This window comes from Topomyia yanbarensis, chromosome 3 (genome assembly GCF_030247195.1).
Source record: "Topomyia yanbarensis strain Yona2022 chromosome 3, ASM3024719v1, whole genome shotgun sequence".
Classification (NCBI taxonomy): domain Eukaryota; kingdom Metazoa; phylum Arthropoda; class Insecta; order Diptera; family Culicidae; genus Topomyia; species Topomyia yanbarensis.
The window spans coordinates 255,086,323-255,109,631 of NC_080672.1; the positions used below are offsets into that span (position 1 = coordinate 255,086,323).

Below are 23,309 nucleotides of genomic sequence, written 5' to 3' on the forward strand. Positions count from 1 at the left end.
AAGATACACCTCCAAACATGTAAAAATCTATCGAACACATGTGATTATTCGAGTTTTTTTTTCAATTCTGATTTATTGTAGAGTTTGCCATATATGCTAGAAGTGGGGGTAGTCTCACCACCAAAAATAATATTTGCTTTTTTAATATAATATTCTCAAAATTGTAAAAGTTCAGTATAAAAAATACTGTGAGCTAAATTCGGTTCACATAAAAACCCCGCAACAGCTAAGTAGACAGTACTATAGTGTTTAAGGTGCGTTTTTCTCCACTGACCACCCATTTTGTTCCTCTATGAGATGCTACAATCCCAGCATACCAGGGAGTAGTACATGCACGTAACCAGTTTTTCGTTCGTCTGGGATCGTTCCTCGGTCTCGTCTTCATCCGTCGACTCTGCGTGTATTTTTTTCTTGTTTTTCTTCTTCTTTTGCCGAAAAGTGTCCAGACGGGGCTCATCTGCAGTTGAGTGGATTTTTACTGCATCGACTGCATCGTTATCTTTTATGTGATCGATCGAGTCGAAGTTCTCACAACTGTTTTTCTTCGAGTTGTTGTAGCTATTTCGTCGCCGGTGTCGCCGCGTTTCGCCAATGGCTAATGTGGCCGAGTTGTGCATGAATTCCGCAGATCGGCTGTCGTTGTTCGAGGACAACAAGGAAGACGATGATTCGGCGTTTGAGTAGTTGCGATCCTTCTCCTCGCATTCGTCGATTAGCTCGAGCGTATCGAACTGATTGCTGCTTGGAATGTCTTTCTGCGAAAGGAAGTAATATAAAAATTTGGGAAATAACATTTTCGTATGGATTGTATTGAGATTTAAAGCATATTGAAACTAGAAACACAAGGAGCAGTGGCAAATAGTTTGGTGTATCTGATTTAAGGTCTGATAAGTGACCCAAATACGACAGTCTATGATCGTCCGAACAAATGTCCGCGAATCCTTCGGATCGAATACCTACAACAGGTGACACCGACGTGATCTTCACGAAAACTATTTGTCTCGTAAAATGTTCAACGAATAGTGTAACATCCAATCGCGAACGCCAAAATTGCCTTTTTCAAACTGCTAACGACCAAACATGACGCGAACCGCGTGTATAAAATTGTAATGCGACCGGCATCGTCAAAGTCGGAAATGATGATGCCAAAGAACCAACGGTTATTATTAAAATTAGTTTCCAGGGATTCGGCCCAGAGGACGGTGAGACCTGGGTCATATGTCTCGAAGCGGTGTTCAACGTGAATGGTAACTAAGAACACCAGAAGTAGGTATAGTATTCTCAAATCAAAGCTATGTACCACCCTCAAGTCACTAACCTGATTCACACGTCATATCGTAAAGTTACCTATACAATAGTTTGCAAGTAGTGGCTTGTTACTATATTTGAATTGTCGCAAGATTCTACTCTATCGATTTTGTTGACTATTTTCGGCAAACTTAAGACTAAGAGAAACGAAAGCTAATGAAATTGAAAGACGGATAGGTATTCTAGAGAGAATCAGTTATAAACTTAGAACGGAAAACTAGGACTAGACAGGCTCTTATGGACATGATCGAAAGGAAATGTGAAGAATCCTTTGCCTTCTGCTAAGTAGGATTTGGGTGCACTTCACTTGACACACTTCTCGAACGCACGATATGCTACGTTTCATACTTTGATCTTGATTGTGATCAAGTTCCCCTTTCCTTTTTTTGGACATCGTTGAATATGTTTTAGTCAATTTACCATGAAAAGATGAAGCTGCTAATCGCAGTGCGCTTGAATATTTCATTTTAACCCATTATTGCCCAACTTATTTTTCACACGCAGCACAAATTGAGTTTTCCGATTGGAAAAAATGATGTGGCCATTCCAGTGAAATTAATTTCCTACTAAGAGTAGCTAATATAATAAGAAACAACCAGTGAAAATTTCAGATTGATCGATTAATTAATTCCTGAGATATCGTGGTCGCCGCGAATGAACTTTTCAACAAAATACAATTTCGAGATAATCGAGTTTTACTGTCGCTGCAGCGAGTCAATGGTCTAGCGTATCAAACACTACGCACCGCCTACGAGTGGTCAATGGTTAGCGGTCTATGAATCGCTGTAACTCAAGTTTTAGTATTCCGATCTTAATGAAATTTTGAGAAAATTTTCCTCAGCGTATGTACTTTGAGAATATCTAATTTACAAAAATTCGATTGTTTTCATCATGACAGAAATGTGCAACCCCTTAAGGGAAAATTGAATAAAAACAAAACATAAACACCGGTTTAACCACTCTAACTTCTCTAAACGTATTCTGTAAGAGTATATGAACAATATTAACTCATTGATAATACCTGTTCTGCGTTATTCCTTAAGTAATAGGAGTTATTATTAGCACCTACTATATATAGTAGGTTGGGCAATAATGGGTTAAGGGGTTATATATGTTGAGGTCGGCCAAAAAATCGAAATTTGTTTTATTCTTCTATTGTAAAGCTTAAAGCAGGTTCTTAAGAATGTTACCTCAAATTTTTATAGAGATCGGGGCAATGGACGCAAAGTTATTGCGTTTTTCATCTTGCTCACTTATGGAGGTGTTGCTTATACTTGAAACTTTAAACGCGATTATCTCGAAATCATGTTTCCCAAAAGTGTCTTTGCGGTGACTACGATTGCCGGAAAAGTTTTCAACCGATCTCAAAACTTTTTTTTGACTTGTTCGTAATTTAACTGCCGTGTCCTTGATCGATTACATTTTTTTTTGTCAAAATTTTCATATTATTGTTATTAATTTGTTAATAATTTTTTTCAGGTGAAAATAGTGATTTTTTTGGAAAAATCGTCCCCGTTTCCAAAAAGAAGAATTTTTTTTTAGTCGATCGTTCACGGACACCACAGGTACATATCCTAATGATTTTTTTTAGTTTGATGGTTTCTGTGGAGCTGTTGGACTGGAATCGTAGCCACGGCAAACCTCTTTGAAAAAACGCCTTTTGCGGAAATTGCTATAGCTTCGACAATTAATAATATTTTTTTATTTTCACAAGTGGATTTTGCAAATTGAACATTGTACTACGCTAAACGTATAACAGGTATTTCATAAAAATATGGCTACATACCTTATACAAATTCAAACTTTTCCCTTTTTTCCCGCATCTCAACATATATAACCCCTTAAACCACTGCGATGGCATATTGTATTGAACATAACACTCGGGGAGAATCGCGTCAACTAACAGTCGGGCGACTATATAAAAGTTAAAAGCCAGTACTTTCAGTATGTTATGATGTTGTTTGCTCCTTTTTGCTCCTTAACGAGTTATTTAAAATGGAAATTACCCCAAAAATATCGTAAAATTTGGACTATCTTTTTGAATTCAACAGATATAAAGTAACTATGTTCGGCAAAAATATGTGTTTCGATACCGCAAACAACTTTGTGGAAGATTCCAACAAGATAGGAGAATGTCTAAAAAAGTTATCATGAAAAAACTAATTTTAAGAGTTCTTCCATAAAATATGTTCCATAACTTGTAAACTATTAAAGCTATATATATGAAGTCTTCAGCAATTTCTTTTGTAGTAACATTTGCTACAACTGTGCCGAAGACACAAAGTCTCTATCTTAATTAGTTCGGTAAATTAATTTCGTATATCACGTATTCTGCCCATAAAAGCATAACAGTCCCATGTTGAAAAACAGCAAACCGAGAAAAACGCTGTTCAAGATTGTCCCATCCATTGAGCCAAATGGATGGGACATGTTTTGGTATTTTTTTGATATTTTCTAAACAAACGCGGTAATCTTATTTGTGCAGTGGGACTCTTATGGTTTTATGGGCAGTATAGGTGAATTAATCACTGAACGGTATACTCCTGTGGATGCGCAATCACCAGAATATCAACTTCTCCGAATAAACTATACTTCTAAAGTTAACGGTTTAGACGCTATTAATTTTGAGCACGAAAACGATGTTTTAAAACACTGTGCAGTTCTACTTCAAAGAGGATATGAACACTTCAAGCATATTTTGAAAAAAGTTTTTACTTGTAGTCTTGCAAGAGGTTACATTCCATTGGCGTGGCGGGAAATAATGTTAACATTCGTTCCCAAAGGTAGCCGCGTCACTTATGAGGAGATAAAGAGTTTTAGACCAGTGGTTTTCAACCGGGGAAGAATCCACCCCCTGGGATAAATATGACAATTTTAGGGGGTGCGTTATGCCGGATAAAGTTTAACTTGTTTTCCTAACATTCCCTTCAGACATTTGTCTTTATATATTGTTTCAGTGTGTTAAGAATTGAGATACTTACTACGAGTGCTTTTCGCCTAATTTAAAATCATGTTTTCTAACAGGGTAATGAAGGAATGAGCTTTTCAGAAAGGGGTACATCAAGGGGATTTATACACGGGAAGGGGTATATTGAATGAAAAAGGTTGAAAACCACTGCTTTAGACCGATCAGTTTGACCTCCTTTCATCTCAAATCAGTGGAACGTTTAATCGACCACTACATATCCGCGGGGAGAAATCTACTACCACCCTGTTACACAATGCTGTCTACAACATCTAAAAAGATTTTTGGCAAAAGCAATCAAGTTTAGAAGCTTTTCTTGATATTAAAGGTGTTTTGACAACGTGTCTTTCGAATCTATTTTGGAAGTAGCACGATGTCATGGAGTAGCTTCATATATCAACCAACTGGATACACACAATGCTTAGCAACCGACATCTGTGCTCATCGTTAAGACAAGTAGAGATAAGGAAACTGAGTGTCTGCGGATGTCCTCAAGATGGTGTGCGGTCACCACTTCTATGGAACCTTGTCGCCAATGACTTGTTGAAAAAAGCTAATGATTTTTGCCGATGATTATCAACGGTGTTTGCATTAACACATTTTTTGATTTGATGCAACAAGCCTTATGTGTTGTTGAGCAATGGTGTCTTCATGTTGTACTATCGGTTAATCCAAATAAAACATCAATGGTACATTTCATGCAACAAGGGATTACAGTCGGAGCTCGTCCGTTGCTATTCTTTGCTTCTGAAATTATTGTCGCAGATAAAGTTAAGTACGTTGGGGTAATTCTTGACTCAAAACTTAATTGGACAGCTCAACTCAAATCAAGAAAGCTTGCATGGCCTTCGGCCAATGTAGACGGACTTTCGACAAATTTTGAGGATTCAAACTCAAGTACATTCAGTGGATCTACACAACAATTGTAAGACCAATACTGGCATACGGGTGCCTTTTTTGGTGGCAGAAGGGAGAAGTCTCGACAATCCAATCAAAGTTAAACCATCTTCAGCGGATGGCTATGACTGGTGTGTTCTCGACACCATCTACTGATGCTCTAGAGGCACTTTTGAACATATAACCACTATATAGCACTTTCTTGTGTATACCGTCTTAAGATTACTGAGCTCTGGAACGGTAACCCAATAGATCGCGCAACAAGCCACATAAGATTGTGGCCTCAAATGGTTTCGTGGGATGAGTAACACTTGCACCTTACACTCACATGTACTTTTTCTTTTAAAACTTTCTGTGAAAATTTCTCTTCGCGAGGAATAGCTGTCTGGCTGGATGGAAGAATACGTAGTTTGTTATATTGACGCTTCTTTGTTGGAGAGCCGAACCTGTGCTGGTGTCTATTGTCGTAATATGAGTTTAAACTAACCTCATTCGCTTGTTAGAAACTGTACCATATTCCAAGCAGAAATCTACGCGATTCTCTGTGGCGCACAATCGGCATTTCAACATGGGATTTGCGGTAAAAGAAACTATTTTTGCTCTGACAGTCAGGTTGCTCTTAAAGCACTTAGATCGGCAGGTTCGACATCAAAATTAGTTATCGCATGTTAAACTCAAATCGAACAACTTAGCATTTCAAATGCTATCTACCTTCTATGAGTACCCGGTCATTACGGTATTACTGGAAATGAATGGGCGGACGACCCGAGCAGAGTCTGATAACAAATTGAGAACTTAACTTGATATTGTGATGTAGTTGGTAACGATTGCTCACTGCTCAGGTTGTTATCATTTTGGTCGTCTTAACGATTAAAAAATCAAAATCGAAAGCAGAAAAATTGTCATCAAATAGAAAACTTTTTATGCTATCGTGAAAGCAAATTGAAAACTCATTGCATAGATAACAAAATAAGTAATCAATTTGATGTTTGCCAAAGAAATAGAAACAATCATTTTTTCTAAAAAACGCAAAGCATGTAAGCACATCAAAATGAGATCAAAATATGATGTCATATCTGAAAAAATTAAAACGATATAAAAATAAGATGTCAATTTGATGCCTGATATCAAAATATATTGTCTACTTGCTATAGTTTTGATGTTTGACTTTGCTCGGAGAATTGGCTAGAGCTGGTGCACAGTGTCGCCTAGCCGGACAATAGCTCAAAATTTTATTTTGGATTTTTTATGATTTAACATTTTTCTCTGTTTGTAAACAGGTTGACAGAACTTCAAAGGTGAAATAGATGATAAATTCTTGAAAAAACCTATGTTATTCAAATGAATATATCTTTTTAGTTAAGATTCCGATTAGGGTCGAACTGGTTTCATTTGAAATGTTATTCGCTGGACTTATACTTGTCATTCGATTTAGTCGTTACAAACCTTTTTTCTCGCTCAGACATGGAAAACAAATAATAAATCACGCATTATATTAAAATTATATTTATAATGGCTGTACTTTTTTGAGAATGTTCGGAAAGCTCGCTTGTAGTTAATGACACTTGAAAATTAGTGTATTTTCCGAAAATGGATGTCTTAATTTTGCCCCTTTCTGCCCCGACGTTTGAAAAAAGGTGATTTTTCATATGTCTGAAGGAAACGCATGGTAGTTTTTAATTACCCAGGGTTCGTAATATAATTTATAAATGTTTCAGCATTATCAACAATTGAAAAATGTGTATTCAGCTAAAAAATCACTGCACCAAAAATTTTAAAAATGAATTTTCATAACTATATGTGCACATTATATTCGTAAAAGTTGAATTTTCGAACCACCCTAAGTGCAAAAATGCCGGGAAAAATAGCTTCAAAAATTAATTCAGCGCCACAAAATTACCCCAATGTGAAGTTTTCATCAAATTCGGGCCACTTTTAGAGTTTTGTCCGACTTTTGTATGGAAGATAATCACTGTGCGGCGCTGCGACTGACTTCGTTGGTCCAGAACCAGTTCTAACACTGTCGATAAGTTGGATAAAGCACAATATTCGTACATGGGCTCAGAGTAGAAATTTTTTTTTCGTTTACCAAAATAAGGCGAAAATGACGAGAGAGCGATGTTGCTCTCCAAAGCACCAGAACTTTGCGAAAACGAAAATGATACAACGGTCTAGGACAAAGAATACGTGCAAATTCAATTTTATTATTTCCTCCGCGCACTCGTTTTCGCTTCGAAATTGAGAGCGACATTAGTCCCTTCGATATTGAACCTAGTGCTGGGCGAACGAAAATACACTATTCTCGAGTACTTATTCAAATGGACGTAAGTAACATTGAGAGCCTCTCTTTGTTTACTTTCTCTTTCGTTTATTACGACGTCATTACAACACTTTGTACTAATTTTCCAGTACATATCGAAAGCCGACGGTTTTTACTACAATATTATGCAAAGAGTAGAGTAGTAAATGTTGAAATGGCCGAGTAATGAACAGAAGAGAAAGACCTGAAAGAGAATCTCTCATTGTTACTTACGTCCATTTGAAAAAGTACTCGAGTATTGACGATATTTGCTTGTCATTGTTCGATTTCGTAGAATTAGGAGCTGGCGATGATATTGGACGACTGAAGCACTATTGGTGTGCATATTTCCCGTTGCTGCCGCGTTCTAGTTGCAGTCCTATGATGTACATTGCCATAATTTCATTTATTGGAAATTTAAATGAGTATCAAAATTGCTGATTTAAAATTGAAACGAGATTGAATTTTCTTATTGTTATAGGAAAACGAAAGTCGCTACGTCTGCCACTCGCTTTCATAGATTCGAAAGAAGAAACCGGCTTTGTCTGTTTTATTTGGCTTTGTATGTATATAGTAATGAAAGAGACAGCAAAAAGACGATGGTGAATCCAGTGGGTTTCATCGTTCATTGAAAGTATATGAGAATTTTAAGCCCTGCTTGGGCTACATCCGAAAATGCCAACCATTGGCGTAGCTTGCAAACTTGCATTCAAACAAAGACTTTTCTGCCGGATGTGAGTCCGAAAATGTCAAAGAATTTGCTGCATTGTTACAAGCAAAATCGCAGTATTCTAGTCAGGGTACTAACTGGACATTGCAAACTCAATAATCACATGGCTACTATTCAGCGGGCTGAGTATTATTCGTGTGATCTTTGTAAATCCGATTACGGAACTTCATATCATTTGATATGTAACTGCCCAGCAGTAACGCAATTACGTATCCGGATTTTTGGTTCTCCATATATAGAAGAACCTATGTACAGAGAGCTGAAACTCAATGATATGCTATTGTTCGTAACCCAGTGTGGTAAAGACCTATAGTTTATGCCGTATCTGAATGGGGTGTTGTCGTTCTATTTTCTCAACATCCCCTCGGGGGTGTTGATATATCCGCTTATCGAGAAGTGTCTTTTATTCCATTGGGAGTGAAGAATACTTTCGAATTGTCTATGTTCTTTGTATCGTTATTTTCCTTATTCCTAACCTTACCATTTCCCCAATCATTGCCATCAGGAAATGATGAAAAGACGAATCGAGGCAAGATACAAATCTCCGATCAACATGGGGAACGTGTCATTTGAGCAAGTTGCAACTAATTCCTGATTCCCTCCCGCCTGACCAAGACATCGGTTCTACCACCTGTAACAGTGGAAGTTACGAACATAGTGGCAGTGCAGAGCCAAGTTAAATTATGCAAATCAAGATTTTGAAGGTATATTAACTTAGTCAAATGTGATTTTGTGTTGCATTTGACTAGACCTACAATCTATACTAGGTCACTTGAAAAGTTTCTTAAATTTTTTGTTGCATCGTGTTATCATCTTTCAAAAAATACTGCTTTTTCATGTGAAAAATCACCTTAACCGCAGTTTTTTTTAAACAAATTATAAATAAAGAGCGGGGTGTGCTACCTAATCTTTTCCTCTCATTGTTTCACGTGCGACCACATTGATTGCAATCAATCGGAGATAGCTGAAAGCTAAAGGCTAACCAAAATAAACTGATAGTGCGATTGAAATTGTAACACCGAAAAGACACTCACCTTATTATTATCACCATTTAAATCGTTGAGAACAACGAGTTCTACCACTTCCGTCCCATCTACGCTACATGAAGCGCCTCCATTGGTCAGTGTTGACGGTGGTCCGAGGGGATTATTAATACCGCTAGCCTCTCCGATGTTGTTCGTTGCAATCGTGGCTAAACCCATGGTACCTGTTGCGGTCGCCATGCCAACGTCCAGGTTGTCGTGCAGATCTCTAAAATAGAATTTTTCTAAAGACAGGTTCTTTGTGACAAACAAAACGCAACAAAGTTTATATTGATAGATCGGCAACTGGTCTGAGCTCACTTATCATATTTTTTTATCGCGAGCTAAAGTGAACAGTCAACACAAAGTCTGAAAGCATGTAGTCCAGATTTACATGTGAAGCTAAGCGATAGTTGTGAGCACAACAAGAAACAGAGTTCCATCACCGCTCCAACATTCGATACAAATTATAAAACGTTGACAATGGGCTGTTTTGCCGGGGTTAGCAATGTAATGTGAATTAGTTTTCGGCTGGACGACAATTATGTGGTTCAAGGTTTCACTTTTCCAACGGTCACGCAAACCAAACAAGTTTTGCTTTTCGTGTAGGGTATGCAAATTTTGCACCATTGCACTAATACAAACCGTCCACGCTGTCGTCCGTCGATTCGTCGATACACTCCACCGCGATTGATGACTACCGATATGAGGGAACAGAACGTACGTGCATGGCAAAATGTAAAATGTAAATGAATCGCTGACAGTCCGGTAGTGCGTTCGGTTTGGATGGATGAAGCTAGAGCGTTGGGTCCAGTCAGGAGGGAGGACGAATTCCGATGAGAAAGCAAACTCTAAAGTATCTGGCCCGGCACGGTGTGCACGATGTTGGAGGATCGTCCACGACAAACTATCTTGGTACGTGCTGTTTATTTTGCTTTTCAGCGATACGGTATAAATTATCATAATACGAAATGTGTGAAATAATCTTGTTCATAAACAAATGTTGTTAGGCATCATTTGTGTTATTTGTTTGTTATTTAATTTAATAATTAGTTATTTGTTTGTTATTTAATTTATTAATTATTTCATTAAAATGTTATTTAATTTATTTTAATTTTTTTTTTAATTTTTTATTTTAATTTCTACAAAGAACTAATTTATTTATTTGATTATTTCAGATAAAGTACAAGATCCGTGGCGTTAGCAAATCGGCCAACAATCGATGGAAAGCTTTTAAATTTGTATCAAATCTAATGCATACGATCTAAGAAAGAATACCTATAATAAAACTAGCGTTCCTCAAATTGTAAAATACTGGTGCTGGAGTGAAACGAAAATTGCAATCGATCGTCCCAATTTTGACCCTGTAATTTCTATCAATTCGTTGAACAAATTTTATGAAATATGAATAAAACTGAAAATAGGCTAACACCCCTATTTATTTATTTAAGGAAATGGGTTACTTTTATGTTTCTAGTACATAGTAACCGTTCAGTGGCGGTAGCAGCGGGGAGGAGGGTTTGGGGACAACCCCCCGAAATATTTTATTGAAATTTGAAAAAATGAATATCTTTGACAAAAAGGTGCCTAATATTTTGAATGGAATCATCTAAGTATCTTTTGTAAATGTTATCGTCTGGGAATATTTTCTTGTAGTGAAAACTCGGCGATAGACATTTACCATTGTAGAGGCTAAGTTCACCGCCGAGGACCACACCGGGTAGATCGCGACGAAGCGGGGAGGGGTAGCTCACGTGTATCGTGACAAAACTGGGAGCCAGTCGGTTCACGAAACGGACATAGAGTAGTTTCGCCGCCGTGAAATACCAGTGTAGATTGCAACAAAGCTGGAAACTAAATGGCTCACGGAAACCGGAGCTAAATGGCTCATTGAGACGAGAGCTAAATAGCTCACGAAAACGGGAGCTTAATGGCTCACTCTAAATGGAGCTAAATGGCTCGCGGAAACCAGAGCTAAATAGCTTGCGGTAACTTGCCGCTTGGTAATATTCGAGTGGAGTTCGGGAAGTGGCTCAAGTACGCAGCGGATCTACTGTAACATGTTTTGGAAGTCTGCTTAATCATTATCATCAAAGCCTAGTTGGTTAATTTTAACGCGTGCTGAAATAATTCCAGCATGAAACATTTCAAAAAAATCGACGCGCAACTTGAGTTTTACATAATCGTTTATATGAAGTTGAGCCAGTCACCGCATGGTGGCAGTAATATATGGAGAGAATGACGGAAAGCAAGAGGAATCTCAGGAACTATATGGATAAAAAGTCGACTCATTTCATGTAGCAAGCGAGGCTTCGTGTTAACTGCAGAAAATTCGTAGATAAAAGACTTCTTGATCGTCAAAAACAACGGTGTCTTCGAGTGCAGTTGTTACGCACCTCCAAGGTGGAGCAGTTCAGCATAATGTTGGAGCAGTTAACCGAACAGTTGATCGACCGAAAACCAGTAGTCATTGGTAGTGACGTCAGTAGTACAGTAACCGATATACGAGTGTATATCCTGCAAAGTTAGACGTACGATCGTGCAGTGAAGGTTCCGTTAGCACATCGCGGGGAGACGAAAGGAGTCTTACATCAACGTCATGGCTTGTGACGCCACAATGCCGCGAAAACTGGAGCCACGCAGTAGACGGCGTCCAGTTTACTGGAGAAAGAAGAAGGAGCAAACACGGACGATCGGCAAGTGAATAACGATGAGCTGACAGAAGCATCGAAGCGACTGAAATCAAAGAAAGTCCGCTGTCCGGATGGAGTACCAAACGTGTTGCAGCAAAGCTGCGATTCTGGCATACCTGGGCATGTTTAGGATGGTGATGCAGAAGTATCTAGATAACTTCCCCGAAATCTGGTGTTGCTGCCAAAGCCAGGGAAGCCATCGGGCGATCCGGCCTCGTCTAGGTCTATATGTTTGCTGGATACATTCGAAAAAATCCCGGAAAAAATTATCCTTAACAGGATGTCGAAATGCACTGGAGGGTGAGCGCGGACTGTCCAAGGTGCAGTTCGGATTCCACAAAGGAGACAGTGCTCGAGAATGCTGAGGAGACATCTTAACAGAAGCGAAGAGGAAATCGATACTGCGCTGTGGTCACAATAGATGTGAAGACTGCATTTAACAGCGCTAGCTGGGAGCCATTGCCATAGCGCTGCATACAGGGTCCCCGACTATCTACGTCAGATCCTGAAGAGTTACTTCCAGAGCAGAGTGCTGCTGTATGAGACGAACGAAGGACAATGCGAGTCACAACGGGCTCCATTCTCAGTCCAACTCTTTGGAACGGAATGTACGATGGGATCTTGACACTACGCTTACCCAGGAAAGTGGAAATCGTGGGTTTCGTTGACGGTGGGTGAGACACTTGATGAAGTGGAGGTATCGGTGACGGAGGCAATAGACGCGATCGAGAACTGGATGAACGAGGTCAAGCTGCAGATAGCTCACTTCAGGATGTATTGTTGGTCAGCAAATGCAAATCTGATGAAGATCGACGTTGGAGGGCGCGTGATTGCATCGAAGCCTGCACTGGCGCTAATGGGAGTGATAATTGATGACCGGTGGAGCTTGAAAAACTACGTCAACTACGCTTGCCAAAAGTCGACGAAGGCAACGGACACAATAGAGATGATCATGCCAAACGTTGATGGCTCGAGAAACAGCATGAGACATCTGCTATCTAGTGTTTCATCATCGATACTGAGATGTGGGCACAGAGAACAGACGTCCATCTCCAGCGTTAAAAGACTTCGTTAAATCAAATCGAAGACAAATCATTCCGGAGCCGGTTCGGAATTCTGAGTAGATTCGTTATGGATTCCTCAAACTCAAACGCATCAACCGATTGAGTCGGAATCAGTTAATTTCATTGAGCTGGAATCGGATTCTGAACCGGTTTTAGGATGAGTTGGACGGGTAGTTGGGATAAGCTCGTGTTGTGGCGCTAGTGTTTTAATGTTCATTCATTCAAATGTTCTCACAAGTTTTATTAATATATTTGTTCGATCGTGGATTGCTGTTCTCTGTGATGTGGGGTTTCTGCTTGGTGTGCAGCGCTAAAAGCAAAACGGAACCGCGAAAATTTGAACCGGACATACAATATCCTCGGACGCAGTATACGGTATCGCCGGGATGATCCCCATCTGCATTACCCTGGCAGCGGCTATCGAGTACTGAAAACAGAGAAACACAAGAAACGTGTAGAAGATGGTGAGAATCGATTCGATGGCGAGGTGGCAGCAGGAATGGGACAATGCGGAAAAGGGAAGATGGACCTACCGACTCATAACAAACCTGTCGACCTTGGTCAATAGAAAGAACGGAGAGGTGAGCATATGGTCTTCGAATGTCCGAGATTCGAAGTGACGCGCAGGGAGATGCTTGAAACGCGAGCTCCGGATATATACCCAGATAATGTCGTCTGCAGAATGACGAGCGACGTAAACACGTGGAACGCGATTACCAGAGTGGTGACGCAGATCATGATCTAGAAATATAGCAAAAACCAAAGAAGAATCGGTGTCGTGAGAACTTCTCCGCACCTCCGGGGACTAGACTAAGTAGATCGCGACGAGATACCATCAGTCGCGGGTCGTCGGAGCACCAGCAAACTGGACGTCCTGCTCCACCGGAATCGCGGAATTGACCTGAGCATCTGGCTGTTTGGCTCGATTACGCGAAAACTTCTCCCGTTGGGAAATTGTCCGTCGGAGTAGGCTAGGCCCATCGTCGAGTAATTCGCGAACAAGTCTGGAGCTCGACGAGAAAGTAGTGCTAAATGGAACAAGGGCTCAGTAAAATAGATAATCTGACGTTTACCGCCCAGATTATCCTATTGATAGCACTAGTTCTCGACCCACAGTTAGCTTTCCTACTGTCATACAGAAATTGCCACTTGTGTGGATGGTCGAAAACTGACAGTGTGTCGAGGAGCTGTGCTGTGACCTTACTGAGAGAACTAACTACTAAGTTATTAGATTGGTGTGTGAGCTGTGCATATTGTCCGTGTAAGAGTAGTTGTTTTGGCATTCCCAGAGTTTTCGGTGTTTGAGCATTTTCTTCCTGCTCAGGGTAAGATGCCCTATATTTTGATTTCACCAGGTAGATCGCGCCAATTCTAGATTCTAAGCAACAAGAAAAATGTCATCAAGATAGCGTTAAAACACGTTTTAACTCGTAGTATCACTCAGAGGCCCCTAATTTACGAACACAAAATGACTCATCTTATATACACTAATTTTCTTCCGAAAATAACCACATTTTGGCAAAACAACTAAGTTTGTGACATTTGTTTTCTGAACTAAAACCACACGCTGTCCGACTCTGTACAAAACTAACACTAACACTCGATAAAAATTTATTATTTTGATGTGGATTGTGGAGTTTCTCCAAGTAAATTATAGAACAATCCCATAGAAAATTTACGAACATTTGTCCGGTAGCTGGACTTGAACGACCTAGCTTAAATTTGGATCAGATATTCTTGGTGGGAAATCGACTCCGCGGGTTGGACCTTTGGGGTTATTTTTGTTGGATCGCTCTATACACATGTGATAAAAGCTAAGAAAACTTCTGCAATTACTATTCTACTGTACCTTAAGGGATGCTGATCGCTGAACAACGTGCTGGTATCAGTCCTTGATGAAATCATTACAAAACTTTCCAAAATCACCTGCTGCCAAAAAATCATTGAACTATTTTCTATCGCGAAATCGTTCTGCGAAAGCAGACCATTCGCTTAAAGTCACCATTCGTACTTTGTGATGCCCAGTCGTGAGTGGTCATATCATAGCTGAGTTTTATCTCGTTACATCGATATATAAATCTTATCAACAGGAAACATTTATATCTTGCACTTATCATTTAGTTAGCATTTCGTTTTATTTTTATTTCGTATGTCATATCTATTCTTCTGGTTTAATCCAGATGTTAAAAGCTTCAAAGTTTGATCAAGTTTACATGGAGGAAGTGCCACTACAATTAGCGCTCGTAAATATTTGGTTGTATGCTACCCTTTTTATATATTCAAGTTTCAGCGCAAAGTTTAGGGGAGACTAGTTGGCGGTGTTTTCAGTTTTAATTTTTTATCGCTTTGATGTAGGTAGATCTTGCTTAATAGAACACTTGGCATGAAAGGGCAGACTGTTGATAACATCTCTGAATTTTATTAAAATATTTTATGCATTTTCTCCATTTTTGAGACAAAAATATGTGACGCGGAAAACCCGCAACGGAGTAAGTTGGCAGTATTTATTATTACACACACATATATATATATATATATATATATATATATATATATATATATATATATATATATATATATATATATATATATATATATATATATATATATATATATATATATATATATATATATATATATATATATATATATATATATATATATATATATATATATATATATATATATATATATATATATATATATATATATATATATATATATATATATATATATATATATATATATATATATATATATATATATATATATATATATATATATATATATATATATATATATATATATATATATATATCTTTTCAAGAAAACTGTATATTAACCGATATTTGCTATTATATTTCAGTCTCAATACCCCGGCATTTTGACTTTGACGTGAGCACCATATTCAAAAGCAAATTTTCGAAATTCTTCAGGCGATTGGCGGAAGTAAATATTTCCTGCATTGACGGCGAGATACACAAGAAAAAGATTTTCTTACTTTGGAGTGAATTCCAGAAATAAAAATTTTTGATGACTATTTTTGCACCGTAAATAGTACCGCCAACTTGCCCCGCGTGCATCACCACATACTTACTCCGAACGGAACTATTTAAAAAATAACTTTTGTTCGTGGATAGATGTAATATCTATACGGATACGGAAAGCTCGTTTCAGGCACTATCGAAAAATATCTTTCGAGAAATAGATTCAAAATCACCCCAAATAACACAAAATGTTTAAAATTTAGAAAATTTACTTGGTATGCTCGAAAACACAATATCGCCCACAACTTTTACAAAATAAAATGTTTTGCAACCAAAACACATTGGATAATGTGTTTCACATAACATGAAGTACATAGCGAGAGGCAGCGCTATATGTCTAATAGATACGGAGAAAAGGGGATTCCGCCAACTTACCCCAAAACCGACAACTAGCCCCGGGCTCCCCTACCAAATAAATTATTTCCTTTCAATAATGAAGAATAAATATTGATAGAGGAAAATCACCAATAATATTACATATATTATTCGAGTTGTATAGTGAAGAAACTACACTAGCTTCTTACTTATGTAAATACAATATACATGCACAGTATGATTTGATTTCAAATTTTATTACATAAATCATTTGATCTATCAACATTTAATAATATTTGACACATTGAAATAAATTATTCGTTTGTATAAGAATGATTTGGAATACGTCACAAATTAATTACTAAATGCAACACAACTCAACAATCAAGATAAGTGACCGTATCAGTCGTGCCCACGAAATAATCAAGATAACATCACTCGCGTGCTTATGCCAAGATAGAACAGTGTAGACGACAACCACCAAACAGGCACGCAAACCCTAAAGTGATGACTAAACCACATCAGCGCCAAAAGCATGATAAATTGGACGTTCCCCCTCCCTCTTCTGTGCTTCTATAGTCAGCTCAGTACCAGTTGTTCGTTCCTAATACCGCCACCCACCGTGCTCTCAAGCGTAACTGGATGCTGTTCACTTACGCGTTAATGATCTTGGTCTGATTGCTGGTACCTCCCAGTGACCAGGGATCGGTTTTGCGCTGTTGATTTGCATGATACTGTGGAATGTTGCTCTTGGTGGGATTGTAGACGCCTTTGCGGTTATGCTTTTTTCTGCCTGGAATCCAGAGAATCTTCAAGCCACTGGAGCCTTTTTTCCCCTTGGATGACTGCATTCTAACCATCATCAGCAGGGCGTAGGGGAAGAGGAAATTTCGATATGTAACTGTTCTCAGAAACTGTGTATCTCGAAAGGAACGATGCGAATTAAAATGATAATCTTTCGTTAATCTTCCCTAGTGCAGGTAATACTCCCTTACACAATATTGGCTTGTGAAGTAGCTTTCTAACCAAGACTTCAGACAGTAAGAAATAATTGAAATTTTGCTCATTTTCACGCTACAATTATGCCGATATGGCGTAAGAGTAATTGAGAGTTGACTAAAGTAAATGAGAGTTAACCAAGTTAATTGAGAGTTAACTGCAGATGCACACCTTTGAGCCTGAACAAATAAAACATCCGAACTGGTGCAATAATCACTTTCTGCTATTCATAATTACACTTGATTGCTACACTATCACTTACGATTCACAGTCATTAAAACATAATCACATACGAGAACGGTTAACCTTCAACTAAAATTAATCAACAGCGAGATGATGAAACTATTTTGAAAAATAAAATAATCACAGACGATCTCGACTAAACAAAGTCATCATACCAATTTTATGCTGTTCACGCTCGTAAAAAGTTACTCAGATTCTGAGTACTTTTAACTCAGTTTTGAATGATGTTCGTAAACGTCAAAAATTGAGTTGTCATGTATAATATCTCTGAGTAACTCTGACTCTATTTTTGGGTATTACACAAGAAACCGTTTTGGAGTTACCAAACGGAAAAGCCGTTTCTCGCCAAGTTAAAAATTCCAAGCGTCATCCGCCATTTTCCATTAGTAGGTACACGCTCGTTTAGTTATCGCTCATCACTTTTTCACAAATAAAAATTTGTTCAAATATTTATAATAGTTGAAGCTAGAGTTGTAGTGTGTAAAATACATTTTAATTGAAAGAGTGGATTTGAACAACCAGCATGCAGAAGATTTCGGAAGAGGTGGATGCTGAAACTGCAATGAAGTTGCGAGGTAATATTCACGTTATATTATATATATATATATATATATATATATATATATATATATATATATATATATATATATATATATATATATATATATATATATATATATATATATATATATATATATATATATATATATATATATATATATATATATATATATATATATATATATATATATATATATATATATATATATATATATATATATATATATATATATATATATATATATATATATATATACTGGAAAAAAAGTGTAAGGTTTCAGGTTTCTCCTGCCATGTGCCAAATTGTGGGAAGATGATTCCTGGACACGTGGATGAATTGAAGGAACACTTCCGGTTGGTACACAATTTGAACACCAGCAAAGCAGCCGCTCAACCTTTCCTTTGTTCAGAATGTGGTTCACTGTACCAGAGGTTTAAGAGCTTGAAACGGCACATAGAGAGTGTTCATCCACTAATTACAGAAAATTCTACAAATATTTCATACGACCATGACGCTGTTGAACAAATTCAAAATAATCATCCGGAAAATATGCTCGTAGATGATGATTATCTGTTGAGAATAACGAATACTATATTCTTTAAAACGGCGCCGTCGTTGGATGAAATTACTAAGAAAATTAGTAAATTCGCCACAGATTTGCGAAAAGATGTATCTCTTCCCGAGACAAAAATCAAAAAGTTCTTACAGGTTACCTCGAATCTTATAGAAGATTACGAGTGTTACATGTTGAATCTATTCAGAGAATTTTTGAAATCGAAGTCGATCCCATTAAACGATACCGACGCTTTGAAATTTATAAACGACGCATCTTTGGATGGAATTTTTGCAGACGTAGCTTCTCCAAAAGACAACCTAGCATATTTGTCTGGAGTTGCGGGTTGTGCTGTGCCAAACCCTAGGGAAGAAGTCTTGGGAAGAACTAGAATCACTAAAACTGTCCCCGCGATTACCAAACTAGGCAAAAGAAAAAGTGTACAAATAGTGAAAGACGTTGCTCACTATATTCCACTAACCAGCATTTTAGCACTGGTTATGAAGAATCCCGGAGCTCGCAAGATGATAGCAGAAGAAGCAGTGAATGACGATATCTTGTGCGGTTTCAAAGATGGTCAACGTTTCAAAACACACCCATTCCTGACACGGTTTCCCGATGCATTACGACTCTCGCTTCATCTGGACGATGTCGAATATCTGAACCCTTTGGGATCACGCAAATCAAAAAAAAAACTTACCAATTTCAGTGTTAAAATTGAGAATCTCCACCCCGCAATTAATTCATCCTCCAACAGGATATATCTAACGCTTACAGTTCGCTCAAGAGATGTAAAAAAATATGGCTACAATAACGTTATGAAACCGCTGATTCAAGATTTGCGTGAGCTTGAATCAGATGATGGTGTTGTAGTACAATATGGGAGTGAAAAGTTTACGATGAGGGCAGTTCTAGTGCATGTTTTGGGGGACACGCTGGCAATTCATGAAATTTTCGAGTTAATGGGGCCCCAATCAAGTCTATTCTGTAGAATGTGCTATGCGACGCGTACTGCACTTCATTGTGGAAACATTGGTGATACCTTCCCTCATCGCACTGAAGAAAGCATACAAGGTGATTTAAATGCTCTTCAAAGCGGAACTAAAACACCTTCACAATGCGGAATCATTCGAAAATCAGCACTGAATGAAGTTAAATATTTCAACATAGCGGAAAATAACACGTTTGATCCAATGCATGATCTTTTGGAAGGCGTCGTCATGGTCGTAATCAAATGTGTTTTGAACGAAGCTGTAAATATCCATAAAGTGATAACGATTAGTCAAGTCAACCAAATTATACAGCATTACGAATACGGTATAACTGAATCGGCTGATAAACCTACCGCTAATTTTACTTGCGAGAAGTTAAAAGCACGTGGACATGCTATTCCTCAGTCAGCTTCGCAATGTTGGCTTCTCCTTCGAGCATTCCCTTTTATGTTCAACCAGATTCTCGGATTTAATTCAAATTTATCATCATTGCTTAGAGCTCTCATGAAAATAACTTATTATAGTTTCTCCAATAAGCTAACATTGAATCAGATTAACGATCTGGAAAACGAAATCGAATGTTTTTACAAGTTGTTCAAATCCTGCTTCCCTGCCATCAACCCTACCAATAAATTCCATCACATCTCTCATTATCCCTACATAATTCGTCAGGATGGGCCAGTTGTTAATCATAGTTGCTTACGCTTCGAAGCGAAATTCAAGGAGTCGAAATCCCAAGCGAAGACATGCAACAATTTCATCAATTTAACAAACAGCTTTGCTAAGCGCCTGAATCTAGCACAGATAACCACTATTCTTGACCATTCATACGAAATTGGTACGGTAGATATCGTTTCGTCAAAGCACATACACAAAAAATCTCTAAGTAATTTACTCCTGATCCGGGATCTACCAGATTCAATCAAATATATAAACCATATGAAAATAAATAACACAAGCTTTCGGCCGGGACTGATAGCGAAATACCAAGTATGCAACGAAATGTCCTATGGTTTGATAATAGATATATTGCAATCGGATAATCAAATTGTTTGCCTAATACAGCATCTCGAATGCGAATATTGTTTACAATACAACAGTTACAAACTCAAAACTGACAGTCAAGTTATTCGCATATCACACAAGAACTTGCAAACGAAAAAAACATACAACTTATGGAGTATATACGGAGATTCAGAAGAAAACTACTATATAAGTTTGAAATATGTAGATAGTTAGTAGGGAAATAAACTTGGAAATAAATTTATAATAAAATAAACAACAATCAAGAAGGTAGTGCAAACAACTTGAGATGTCACTTTAAACCTTTATATATACTTATTCGCTCTTTTCAGCCCAAAAAATAAACGATCAGAACCTAGTTCTGCTCAACGATGCCGACCTAGTTGAAATGGGGATAATCGAAAAAGGATCCCGTCTAACAATTCTTAACATAATAAAAAACTATAGTTCTGAAGCTAATCCGACCAAAGATAAAATTGATGAGACTTCCACTAATGTTCAAAATTTGGTAAACTTTCTACTATAATTACTGTAAGCGCTTGTCGTACTATACATATTTAACGTTTTCAGATTAACCGTTCGACATTCGAAGATGACGCAAAATTCCGAATGAAAATTTTGTATCCAATTTTGGATCAAGGGATCGTACCAGATAAGGACGGTTTAAATCATCTTACACGAGTCGCATGCAAGCAAATGGAGACTCAAATAATGGACGGTCAAAGGCAAGTAGAAAGTTTTATTTGTTACTCTACTAGTGCATCAAACTATGAACACTCCTTAAAGTGTGATAGAATGAATTGTTTACATTGAACCGCACGAGTCTCTCCGCAAGAGCAACCTTGCGGCGAAATGCGCAATGCCTATACATATTTATAGGGCTTACGGCCAATTTCTTTATCCTCGCTTAAATTTTAAACCGGGTTCACCAGTACGTTTAAACCTGGTTAAGACGTTAGGCGAGAATGAAGAAATCGGCCCTTAGTAGTCCTTCGAGCAAATATGCAGGTGATCTAACACTGTCTATGAGCAGAGAAAAGCAATGCCTTTCGTTGTGAAGCTTCTATTTCAAAAAACATCGTAGTCAATCAGTATCATGCATTATTACTTCATTGAGCCTATGAAACTATGAAGTATGCATAGTAATGAAGCACGGCCAAACAACTTCACTTCTGATTATAAATATAAAGAAATGTATGAAACACAGTACAAACTGCTAGAGGAAACCACATAGTTATCAGTTCTTCGCATCCTGATTTCAATATTGACCATTCTTTACACATCTTCAATCTGGTTCGATTTATAAACTTCGGCATAAGAACGTACATGCGTCTTTGACGGTGGTACTTAGAAAGCGTAATTCGTCATGTTCCGGCACAAAATTATAAAGACGACCGACGACGACGAATTATAATAACTTAAACATTTAAACCAACAGAATTTAAAGGTATACAATTTCTGTTTATAGCGAGCGTGTTTATTTGTTTACATATACAGTTCAATCGTAAATCGACCAAAGGGTCTAACTAAGCCGCAATGTCGTTGAATCGAGCAACAGCGATGCCAGATTTACAGACTGTGGACAGATTTGCTGCACTGAGAAACAAAAATATGCAGAATTAGCATACTTTCATTCCCGTCTCTTTTGCTGTAATTCTCGACGAACATATGATTACGGCCTAAAAGCCAACCGTCAAAATCCACTTTGAATGGAAATTCCAGACAAACCGTTACTAGTCGAACACAGCTCACAACAGTTTATGAAAGAGAAAACTTTTCTCTTTCGTTTACTACCAACATCTGTGATTGGCGTGTAACGGTTTGTCCGGAATTTCCATTCAAAGTGGATTTTGACAGTTGGCTTTTAGGCCGTAATCATATGTTTGTCGAGAATTTTCATGCATTTTCTAGCATATACTTCTAGTAAATATTCAATGAGTGGATAGACCGAATACGTCCAATGCACAAAATTTGCAGCAGAAGAAACGAGAGGCAGATCAAAAAGTATGATATCGGTGATTAAAAAAAAGTTCTGCGTATGCCTGGTCCAGACATTTACAGACTTTTAAAACAGTAATAAACTGACCGATTTTCTTCAGAAAATAATAGATGTGTCCCAGCATGCAAAGAATTACGAATCAAATACCGTTCATACTTTTACCATTTAGATTTTTTTTAAGAAATTTAGAACTTAATCTTTCACGGAATCTTTTTGGTCTTTTTCGGAGTAACGAACCAATGATCTCTAAATGCGCAGGTATCCTTCTGTTGATCAACAGCATGCGGCAGCTGTTCAAATCGTAAAATTATTTCCACAACTTAGTAATACGCGAGTCACACCAACTGCTCCTGATGAGGTTTGTTATTCTATGCTTATTTAATTTCTCTAATATAATTATAATTATTTTCATGCTAGTCATTTTTCTTTTGGCGCAACGGAGGCAAGGAAAAGGGTGCTCATACTGGCATGATATTTCATCGCATCCGGAATGTCATCAAACAGCTACCTGCAGGAAAACATAAATATAATCGAGGAACTATGCCTGTAGAAGAGTCCGTTTCAACTGAACTTGTAGAGCGGGCTCAATTGCTCCGAG

General features: G+C 37.8%; 2 protein-coding genes across 11 annotated transcripts in view; one reads left to right on the forward strand and one right to left on the reverse strand.

Annotated features, from left to right (window-relative positions):
• LOC131692677 (cyclin-dependent kinase 5 homolog) overlaps positions 1-17,762 on the reverse strand; it is a 94,597-nt gene extending 76,835 nt beyond the window's left edge. The window contains exons 1-4 of one of the 5 annotated variants that reach the window (XM_058979853.1): positions 17,511-17,762; positions 16,998-17,254; positions 9,234-9,450; positions 45-755 (exon numbers count right to left, since the gene is read on the reverse strand). In XM_058979853.1, coding sequence (XP_058835836.1) covers positions 291-755; positions 9,234-9,450; positions 16,998-17,203 — 888 coding nt within the window. In that variant the 5' untranslated portion in view covers positions 17,204-17,254; positions 17,511-17,762 and the 3' untranslated portion in view covers positions 45-290. Of the gene's footprint in view, positions 1-44; positions 756-9,233; positions 9,451-14,827; positions 14,988-16,997; positions 17,255-17,510 lie in introns of those variants that run through there. The other 4 variants (XM_058979854.1, XM_058979855.1, XM_058979857.1 and 1 more) reach the window with 4 other exon arrangements.
• Positions 1-23,309, forward strand: part of LOC131692675 (tyrosine-protein kinase receptor torso-like) — a 97,920-nt gene that overhangs the window by 34,876 nt on the left and 39,735 nt on the right. Inside the window, exon 1 of one of the 6 annotated variants that reach the window (XM_058979849.1) lies at positions 9,926-10,136. The exons of the other annotated variants lie outside the window; for them this stretch is intronic. Coding sequence (XP_058835832.1) covers positions 10,104-10,136 — 33 coding nt within the window. The 5' untranslated portion in view covers positions 9,926-10,103. Of the gene's footprint in view, positions 1-9,925; positions 10,137-23,309 lie in introns of those variants that run through there. 6 annotated transcript variants of the gene reach the window in all.